The 10,816-nt window shown below is 56.1% G+C and overlaps 1 protein-coding gene across 5 annotated transcripts in view; it reads right to left on the reverse strand.

Moving 5' to 3' along the window:
* Positions 1-241: 241 nt before the first annotated feature.
* The window catches only part of DOCK1 (dedicator of cytokinesis 1), a 413,576-nt gene continuing 403,001 nt past the window's right edge, over positions 242-10,816 (reverse strand). For 4 of the 5 annotated variants that reach the window (XM_039835996.1, XM_039835998.1, XM_039835997.1 and 1 more), the window contains 4 exons: positions 9,488-9,686; positions 6,800-6,953; positions 5,372-5,523; positions 1,277-1,372 (listed from right to left, as the gene is read on the reverse strand). In XM_039835996.1, the coding sequence (XP_039691930.1) occupies positions 1,277-1,372; positions 5,372-5,523; positions 6,800-6,953; positions 9,488-9,686 (601 nt within the window). Of the gene's footprint in view, positions 1,373-5,371; positions 5,524-6,799; positions 6,954-9,487; positions 9,687-10,816 lie in introns of all 5 variants that reach the window. The other variant, XM_039835995.1, reaches the window with a different exon arrangement.

Genomic DNA, 10,816 nt, shown 5'->3' on the forward strand with positions numbered 1-10,816 from the left:
AGGCGTGTGGGCAGAGCGGCCAGGCCGGGCGCGAGTGGCTGCTGCACGCGGCCGGACGCTCTGCTGTGTTGTGTGTACGGATGGACACGCCGGGGTCCACGCTGGCCCAAATCAGAGATGGTGATGCCCGAGGGAGACGTGCACGGATCTAAACGTGGGTCACAAAGCTGGTTAAGGAAGCAGAACAGAAAGAGCCGCAGGTCCGTTTCCCATCGAGAAATAAAAACACTATCTCCGACACTGTGAGTCTTTAAATAACATTTTATTTTTTATTGTCAATGATTAACTTTTGAGCCTATTAGAAGAGTATCATGATTACAGTGAATAAAATATAGATGACAGAATAAAAATATTAGGTTATACAAAGTTAGTTTTTTTAAATCATCGTCCACCAACATTTTCTGTACTTTGGAGCTTTGAAAAAAGATCAAAACTTAATTTGCATTTTTTTTTTTCATTTCCAGCAGTTAAAAATTAAGAACACGTATTGGGAATCATTTGCGGACACCTATTACGACAAAGAGAAGGACCACAGAAATTAAAATGAGTTCTAAGAACCATCATATATACACCCTACTGTACAGAATGAGGGCAGAAAAGAACTCACCCAATTAAAACCGTCTCTGCTGGTTTACGTATCCTTCCTTTAAAAAGAAAAAAAAGCTCTTTTCTTTCTATACTCCTAGTCATTTTTCCACTTGATCCAGTATTTTTAATAGTGTTTCCACTCCATAAATTAGTAACTGTTCAGTAGCTGAGAAATATACTATTTTAAATTATACGAAGGAATCGGGGGTTCCCCCAGCGGCTTGTCCTCAGTTGCCTGGTGTGGGTTGAAGATACGTTCAACCAATGAGAAGTCACACCGTCAGCTGCGGTGGGGAGCGTTTGGTCAAACCTTCTGCACGTGTAAACAGGGGGTTGGCCTAGGAGAAGGGGAGGATTTGGTGATGTCCTGATCTCTCCCACGGAGCTCGACTCAGCTCTTTGCTCATGTGTCATTTGGCACAGAAAGGAAGGGCTTTAGAGCAAGACTGAGGCTTGCTCTCGAAAACACACTCAGAAGCCCCCAATTTTGATAAATGCAACAGTATGTCCCAGACCCATATCCACTTTGCTCCCTACTATGAAAGACCACGTGCTCGAAGGCTGAAAACGAACTCTTTTGAAGGAAGAGAACTGCACTGTCAGACGTCGCGGGCCCAGTGAGGTAAACGCCGGACACAGACACGGAGGGGAGGAGATGAAGCTTGCTCTTCCCGGCTCGGCCCGCCGCTCACTGCACGATCCCGGAGTCCACGGACGTCTGCTTGCGTGTTGTCTTTGGGGGCGGAGGAGGCGGGGTCTTGCTGGGCAGAGGAGGTGGCAGGTGCTGGAAGACATGAACACAGGGACACGCCCATTACTGACGCTCAGGCAGGACAGAAACGGTCTCCAGGGGGGTCTGTCCCTGCACGGAGGCGGAGAGGAGAAGTCAGCCCGCAGCCCTGGCTGTGGCTCGCCCTCGCCGCGGGACTTGGGGCTGGCAGGCCTGCTACACTCAGGGCTGGGCTGCTGCCGGCGACAGGCCTTTCTGGCTTCTCTGCTTAACTGCTTGTCACAGAGCACTTCATAAGTCTGCCCGGCTCTCGAGAGGCGTAACGGCTGCTCTGTGAGTGACGGTTTTAAATCTGACCTAGGGACCCCTGGAAACAGACTGGTTTCAGAACTGGGTGGTTTAAATGGTTAAGAGGAAGTGAATGTGGGCAAAGCAGGACCCCAGGCCACCCAGGGGTCATGGCTGAGCCTTCCTCAATGATGAGGACCTGCGGGTCCCTCCTCATGGCCCTGAAGATGCCCCTAAACTGTTCAGGGACAAACAAGCTCTTGAGGACACTCTCTGGGGGTGGGCGAGAGGCCTTCCCTTGCTGTCAAAACTCGAAAGCCACAGGAGAGAGGCCGTGGGTGGCGCCTGCAGCCACCAGCCAAGTGACCTGCTTACACGGTAGTTTTTCGTCCACAGCCTCCTCTAAAACTGTAGACGGAAGGGGATGAAGAAGGTTAGGGGGACGTTTAAACTCTTCATGGGGAAACCGCATCTAAAAAGAAATGGCACAGCTGTGTCCCCATAAAGCTTTATTTACAAAAACAGGTGGGAGGCTGGATTTGGCCCATGGGTCACAGTTTGCCAAGAGTGGATTCGCGACTGTAAAGGTGATACACAGAAACCCTGCTTGACGGACCGGCCGGGTGTGCGTGACTGAGGGTGGCTGTCGCCCTCTCGTCTTGGTGCCCTGGTGGCCTTCGCAGACGCCCGACACGGAGGAGGTGGGGCTGCGTGTTGACCGAAGAGGTGCATGAGTGGACGGACGACGACGATGGGAATGGCTGAGTGAAGGAGGAACAGATGAGGCCAGCGAGTGAGCGCGTGGACCGCCGGGGCCCCGGACGGGGAGCAGAGGCGCGGGCAGGGCGAACTGCCGCGGAAGCTCGGCGGGTCCGCGGAAGCCTCTCCGGGGAGGAGGGACACGGCCGTCTCCCAGGCGACCGCGCCCGAGTCTGCTCCGGATTCGCCGACAAGTAAATGCGAAGACGACCCAGAGTTAACGCAGCGAAGAGGGTCAGTGGGGAAAAACAGGGCCGAGTAGTGATGTTAGGACGTCAGGGGAGGAAGGGGACGGGCTTGACATCGGCGAGGAGGGCCAAAGGGACCCCCGCCCCCGCCCCGGGTCCCACAGACGGTTTCCGGACGCGCCGTGAGCTCCGACGGCCTCTTCCCCTTTTTCGTAATGCAAGCACCGGCCTGAGGCTTGACTGCCCAGGCACCCACGTCGGGGGCACACATGTGGCCACCGTGCCACCAGGCACTGCCCCTCACTGAGGCCCCTTTGTTTAGAGACGTTGGTTGATTTCAATAACTGACCATGTGGGCCGCTCTTACGTTTTGAATTCATCGATAAAGAGCGAGCCCGCCGGAGCCCGAGGCCCCGCCCGGGAGCCCAGTGAGAAGCGGCCCCCCAGGTCCCCGTGGCGCGTGCGCGCTCTACCTGCCACCTTCCCACGTGGGCCCAGGTTGCCGTGTAATTTCCAGGTCCTGTGAATAATAAACCTTCATTTCCTTTTCAGTTTCCTGATGGTGAGTTACCGTTGAGGGGTGTCTTGCAATCGTAATAAGCACTCCACGCTGGTCCAACCACCGGACTGGTAAGTGACAGGCTAAGACCGGCACAAAACACACGTGACAGTCACAGAGACAGGTCGCCGGCGAGCAACAGAGGGCCAGGCCAACGCGGTCGGATAACCGCGTGCTGCAGATGCCCTTCAGGCCAGATGTGAGGACGGTGGGCTCATGACTAGGAGGCAACATGAGAACCCAGACTGCTGGCCGTAAGAGCCGTTTCGAAAGAAACGACAGCTTAAAGTGGCAATGACTGGAGACAGAGTTGACGACAAGCCCACGGCCAGTCAGCGAGCATGGCAGGAGCACACGATCACATGGCACGCATGGCAGAGGAACGATCAGTGTCCCACAGCAGCTCAGGGTCTGCACAAAAAGAGGCCCCCCAGACACACGACCACTTCCAACTGTCACCCGCGGCCACGTCATCGGGACGCACGCTCACGCTGCAGGTCAATCGAACAAGAAGGAAACAGCAAAGAGACTCAGGAAGTTAATCTAATCGAATCACAACCCCTTTGGAAATGGAGCCAGAGCTTACAGATGCTGGTCCCCTGCTTATTAACCAGCAGCCCTGGCGCCACTGTCTTAGAATCATGGATCAAAGAGACCGAGATGATAAAATGTTGCTCCCAAGTCGATCTGTAACAAGAGCAGACTCCATCGCACTTCCAGGTTCAGGATATTCAGTTCACTAGCGCAGGGGGCCCTGTGGGACAGTCCAGCTCTTCCAATAAAAGAAAGATATGAAAATAAAGATGTGATCAGTCAACGAAGCTGCTGGGAAAACAGCACCCCACCCGGACGATGTTCTCGCCGGTTCTCTGGGCCTCGTTTTGTTCAAACTTGTAATTAGTCAGTCTCCCGTTTCCATGGTTGCAGCAAACAATCCCAGCCTCCTGAAACGCCAGTTCCCCATCGTGGCATCTCTAGGGACAGAGGGCCGACCTGAGAGGCACGGCAGCCTCGGAAAGACAACCATCCCTTCGGCATCAGAGATAAAGCCCACAGTTCGTCTGGTTTTCTGATACGAGAGGAATAAATCAAAATACATAGGGCTGTAAACAAGTCCCCACCCTCCTTCACCCCTCACGAGATGAGAGATAATAATAAACGTGCAGAACATCCAGTGAACACATCGCCTTAAAAAGAAGCGTGTAGGATTTATATTGTTTTTTAAGGAGAAAAACCTCAGCGCCACGTACAACCTCATGCTCTACACGACTTCCGTGGCCGTATAGTTACTTTATCGGGGCCGAACAGATGCATCAATGGGAAGGAGAATATTTTAGTCTTCGGAATACGCTGACTTCAGTTTATAGGGACGAACCTGGAGGCACCCCTGGGTGACTTGCCCATGTCCCCTGTCCTGCACACGCTGACCTCTGCACACGGCTGGGCAACTGAGAAGCCCGTGTGACGGCAGCCTGGATGGAGAAGCAGGAGAGAAGCGCAGTGGATCCAAAAAGGATGTTTCCGGAACTGTCCACTGGCAGCAGAGGTGCTGGTTTAAATGGCGCTTTAGGACTTTCAGCTAATACCTGCAGGCCCGCGGCCACGGAGCACCAAGCACGTCAGACAAGACCAATGGCTACTAGTGACTAAGCTTCTTCCGAGGGGTGCCAGCCTTGGGGGACCAGTGCTGACGAGGGTGGGCAGCCAGCACCTCGAATCTAAATGGGGAGAGGTTCCAAGGAGGCAGAGCTGGGGGCGTGTGGCCTCGGGGAACGGGGCTTTGCCTGAACCGGAGCCGCTTCTCACTTCTCCTGTCCCCGCTGGGAGTGGCTCGCGTGACAGTGTCGCTGCCTGGAGGAACCTCTGGGATGAGGGCTTCTCGAGGGCTGGCTTGGTACCCGCCAGGAGCCCCCGTGCAGCGTGACATGGGCCAGCTTCTTAAAATCAGACAAACCTCTTCAGAGAAAAGCTGCTTTTCAAATCAAACTTTCACAAGAACTGCGCCTCAAGTGGAATGACCTCGAGGCCACGGGGTTGGCCATTTGACCGCCCGTCAGGAATCCCCGCCCTTCCCCGTTCTGAGGCCACAGCTGGCCATGGGCGTCTGGGCCGTGGGCCTGACAGAACCGCAGATCACACAGACCAGAGCTGTGACCGCCGTGACCTTTTTCCTCACAGTGAAACCCAGGGCAGCCCAGAGGAAACGTGACATCGGGCAAGAGGGGGAGACGCTGAAGACACGTTTCCAGCCCGACTTACCCGCTGGTGGGGCGGAGGGGGCGGGGCCGCTGGCGAGCCCGGCAAGTCGGGGGGCTCCGCCAGGCACCCGTAGTCCGTCGTGCCGCCTTTCAGGGGCAGGGGCGGTGGGACCTCGGCCGCGTCCGTCCCAGCCATGCCGTTCAGCTCCACACCTGGAACACGGGTGGTTTAAGGTCACGGCCACGTCCCCATGGGTGACGACACAGGCGTGGCTGCTCCGCCACCTCTCCCGGGGAGTGGCAGGGAGACAGGACACTCTGTGCCCCGGAAATGCTTGTCAGTGGGGCAGAGGAGGGAGCGTGGAGGGGTCGGAGAGGCAGAAGGCAGGGGTCCCGTCCTCGTGGCATGTTGCAGAAAGAAACGAGTACCACGAGGCATCTAAAACCAGGGCTTGAAGGAGGCATCGGTCCCCCACGGAAAAGCAGCCACGGGACCCCCTGGCCCCTCTGCCTCCGGGGCATCTAAACGGCTGGGTGTCACCAGGACAGCGTCCACCTGCCGTTGTCAAAGCCCAGCCAGGACCCTGCACCCAGCCTCCCCAGGGCCTCCCGAAGCAGGTCCAACGATGCGCCACACAACCGCCCGCCTTTCAGACCTCCGTGGACGGGAAGAACCCCGAAATGCAGCTACCGGCAGGAGGCTGCGCCTGTCGCTTTAAATCAGCCAAGGGGAAGGAGTCCAGCTGATCCCGAACGTAAGCTGGAAAAGCAGCTCTTTGCAAGTAGAGCAGCGATCTCGTTAAACAGCACATTTTCTCAACCCTCAGTGAGACTTAGAAATAATTTGTTTTCCTTTTATGTTAAAGAGAACAAAATGGACATTTTTGCTGACGGGTCTCTTTTAGCGTTTTCCTGATGGTCCATGTGATGAAAAATCCTTCATTAGGAAAATGCTTCCTAGGAGGAGTCCTGCCAGTTTCTATGGAAACCTTGCAGCTGAGTCCCGGGGGCGGGCCGGAGGCCTCTGACTGGAGAGCGCCCTCCGGATCGGTGGCTGCTTGGTCATTTTATCGTGGCAAATATAATATTGACATACGATTTGCCATTTTAACCCTTTAAAGTGTACCCATCGCTGGCATTTCTTATACTCATCACGTGTGATCATCACCACTATCTGTTTCCAAAATTTTTTATCACTCCAAATGCAAAGTCTCACTTCTAAGTGACCCCGCCCCCGACACACACACACACAGTGAAGCGCGGTGGTTTGAGAAACTGGCGGGACCCCAGGCTTTTATTCAGGAAACTCGGCAGGTGCAGGACTGAGGTCTGGCCTCCTTAGCTGAAGTCCCGAGGGACACTGCCCATGAGTCGGGTGCTCACGGACACCCGTCCCCGTCTGCCGCAGGGGAGGGAGTGGGTCTAACTTTAGAGGCTTCGGTCAAGGGGGACGTCACAGGAACTCAGATGCGGAGAATGTCCCACTTACTGGGCTGCAGACTGAAGCTCAGCTTGGCCCGCGGTGTGACGGGAGGGGGTGTCTGCTGGGAGGACGGTGAAGTCGGGGACACTGAAAAGCGCCTTTCACCTCCGATGGCATTGATCACCTGGCTCTTCGGCCTCTGGGGCCGCAGGGGACTTATCTGTGTTGGAAGGACAGAAAGAGCATAGTTAGGGTTTGTCATGGGCTGGGTCGTGACACCTCAAAACCCATTGAAATCCTAACCCCCGTGCCCGTGAACGTGGCTGTCCCTGGAAACAGGGTCTTTGCAGATGATCAAGTTAAGGTGAGGTCACTAGGGTGAACCTAATCGGATATGACTGATGTCCTCATAAAAAGGGGACATTCGGGCACAGACGCGTGCACAGAGGAAGAACACCATGTGGACATGAAGGCAGAGATCGGGGGGATACTTCTGCAAGCCAAGGAACAGCGAAGCTTGCCAGTGAGCCCCCAGAAGCTGGCGGCGGGTGGGGAAGCATGGAACAGATTCTCCCTCACGGCCTCAGAGGGAACCAGCCTGGCCGACACCTTGATCTTGGACTTCTAGCCCAGACCGACATTTGTCGCGTCAGGAAATTTTATTTATATGCTTCTTACGACTTGGTCTCAGATCATTAGGTCTTGGGGCTCACGCGCAATCCCAAACCACTCAGAGGCAGGAGTCATCGGAAATGCTGTTAACCAGTGGAAAAGGAAGGGTGGGCGGGCGGCTCGGGGCTGGTGCTGTGGCTCGCAGCTGGGCGGGGCCTGCAGCTGAGCAGGTGGGCCGTGCTGCGTGCTCTCTGAGTGGCCTGAAAAGGCAGGGCCCATGTGGACACACCTGACGCAGGAAGGAGGGTGGAAGGTTTAAGCCCTTCAGTAGGTGTGGGGGGGTGAGGGGACACGGGTCACTCCCAGAACCATACTATGCCAATGAAGCAGACCCCAGAGAACAGGCATCACCTGTCACGTGCAGAAGCGGTGAGCTCCCTGCAGCCTGGCTGGGCTCTGGGCTCTCCTTGGGTGGGTGTGAGTGTGGAGTGGCCACAGGGGATCAGGCACTGGTCAGGCGCTTCTCCCATACTTCCCGCCAGACCCAGACTCAGAAAGCAAAGGATGTTTTCGACTCCTGAGATGGCATCCACCCCCACCCCAGGCATTGAGGGGCTCGGCTAAACGTGAAATTGTCGATGGTACAAATCGAGTAGGAAGCTAACCCAGGCCCATGGAGTGACCAGAGAAGCTCGGGGAGGCCAGGTGGAGGCAAAGCGTAGTGGCAGCGGGTGTGGCCTCGGGGAGAGGGGCTGCTGCTTCTGCCCCAGCGAACCTCCCTCCCAGGGGTCCCCTACTGGCCCACCTGCTCGGCCCTTCCAAGACACAGAGGCTTGTGTGAGAAGGCTAGGTGCCTAAGGGCTCACAGGCCCTGCCGGCACCTGTCCCCTGCAGGAGGCTCCTTTGTGGGCTGGACCAAGGACAGTAAGTCTGGCCTCAGCGTGAGGTCAGGGGTCCTGGCTCCTGGAGCTGCAGCTGTGGTCACTCTGAGACCCGTCACAGACCACAGGAAGGTCACGGTTCTGTGCTGACCTGGCGCGTTTGCTGAGGGTATGTTGGGTCAGCCGGGGGGTGGGGGACACAATTTGCTGAACTCGGCCTGTCCTGGCTAGCGTCCTTCCCGGCAGACAGGGCCGCAGCGGGGAGGGGCTGAACTGGTACTGTGACGGCCGAGTGCCCACTACGTCCTGTGACTTCTTTTCACACAGCTCTGCTGCTGGCTCAGCTTCTGAGGCCCCTGTTTTAACAGCTCAAAAGGAGCTTAGATGAAACTGTCCTGAAGACTTGCATAGTGTCTGGCCCTCACTAAATGTTCAAAATATGTCTGTTCACATGCCCAGCCAGTTACGACGTCTCAGGACTTGAGAGCTCTCTCCTGGGCTTCAGAGCAGGGGATCTTGGCCAGTCCCTGGGTGGTCACTGGCACCACAACTTTCTAGAATAGTAGACTGAACGTCGGGGTTCATCGGAAACTTCTTAATCCCACCGCCGGAGGCCCAGCACTAACTGGGCACTAACGCTGGCCTCTGGCCGGTCCCTCCCCTGCGTCCTGACGCCCCTGGCCACCAGCGTGCTGCAGCGAAACACCACGGCCCAGGGGCAGCCGAGCTGCGTCCAAAGGCCTCAGAAGGGCGTCCGCCTTCCAGACGTCCACGCTGCGGCCTCAGGCCTGCCTTCTGCCCCCACGCGGCCGGGCGGCCTGTGACATGGTCCACACGGAACACACCCTCTGCTGTTCAGGGTACAGACACACCGTGAAGTTCGTCTTCTTGAAGGTGGCCCCGTCCCAGCCCTTTGACCGAGCAAATCTTCAGTCACAGCCAGGACAGGTCACGGGCCCCTGCCCAGGCTACTGAGAGAAGACCTGGGCGCATTCTTGGCCACCACACAAATGCCCATCTGTTTCCAGGGGGAGGTGGCTCTAAGCCTCCTGCTGGGGGTGGGCCCACCAAGTCCCTTTGGAATGGGGACAGTGACAGCCAAGCGTCCTCCAGGAAAGCTCTGGGATGCCCTACAGCATTGGGCCACGGAAGGGCAAGGCTGAGGGAGACCTAGCTTGTCACGTGACCATTTTACGGCGGATTCGGCGACCTCCGATTGCCAGCCCCGCCACGGAGCGGGGGCCGGTTCGCGGGACGTTACCGTCTCCGACAGGATCACGGCCTCGGACTGCTGCGGGGGCGCGTCGGCGGGTTTGAGCTCTCTGTCGAACGCCTCCTGATGCTTGCTGTTCCGCTTCTCCTTCTTCTTGTCCTTCTTGTCCTTCTCCGGGTCGTCCTTGTCCAGCTTGTCCTGGGACCTGGAGTGCATTTTCTTTGGCAGGAGGGGCTCCAGAGCGAACCTACGGGAAAAGCCAGTTTAAATCACTGGCATCGTTCCAGGAGAGCACAGTGTCACCCGGCAACACGCGTAGTCACCCACGGGAGACCTCAGCGCCGGCAGGAACTGCCGGATCGTACGAGGCGAGGAACGGTTCTGAGAGGCTGCGGGGACTCGGGGTGCATGTCAGCCAAGCACAATGGCTGGACCATGTTTGCTCATCACCAACAACAAACTGGGGAAAAGCCCCGCTCTTACGGGATGGAGTGCATGGGACGTCTGACTGGGTATGTGACGATGCTGAACGATTCTGCTGATCTGTGAGGGGAGGGTGGTGTCTGGGGTCCTTTTCAAAGGGAGCCCTCACCTTTAAGGGGTCCTACTGAAGTGTTCACAAATGCAATGGGGCAAAGGAGGCTGGTATCTGGATTCAGACCCGGTGTCTGTGGCTAGTTTAAGATCACAGGCATGCCGGTCGCTTGAACTTGGACGGCCCAGTGACAAGCCAGCTGGCTCCAGCTGGCTCCAGCTTGCAGGCAGTGGAGATGCCTTCAGGTCTTCGGCCAAGACCTAAGCTAGAGACCAAGGACCTGGATTCTAGCTCCGCCACCTACTGGTAAGTCTCGGCATTGTCCGACCACCGTGGTTAGACGGGATGTCCCCAGTCACAAGATGAAATAAGGACACCATCAACCCTCAGCCCACTGACACCAACCAGATGCCGTAAAAACATGTAAAGGGTCAGCGTCCTGAGTAAATGGATCTTGGACTGGTTTCTAAGGCACATGTCATACCTGCGTGTGCACACACATCTGCACGCAACTGCAGGGCCCACCCTGTTTCGGTCCTGCTAAGTCTTATCAGGAAAGGGAAGAAATGGGTCCAATTCTAAGACTGGAACCTCATCCTCTGCATCAGGACGGAGGTAAGCGAGAAGGCCAATGTGGTAAAGGCATGAAAACAGCTTTAAAACCTTACAGTATTAACTCACAGGCAAAATATTATCATGAGGATTTCCCATTTTCAAAATATAGCATGTGAAAATGGTAAACTCTTTTATTTTTATTTTTTAAAATACTTTTTAGGTGAGGCAAACCTTGGTTGACTTCACAGATTGCAAGGACCTTGTCAGCTTACAATCCTTCCTCCCTC

The sequence above is a fragment of the Pteropus medius genome, unplaced genomic scaffold (assembly GCF_902729225.1).
Source record: "Pteropus medius unplaced genomic scaffold, Ma_sr-lr_union100, whole genome shotgun sequence".
In the NCBI taxonomy this organism is placed as follows: Eukaryota; Metazoa; Chordata; class Mammalia; order Chiroptera; family Pteropodidae; genus Pteropus; species Pteropus medius.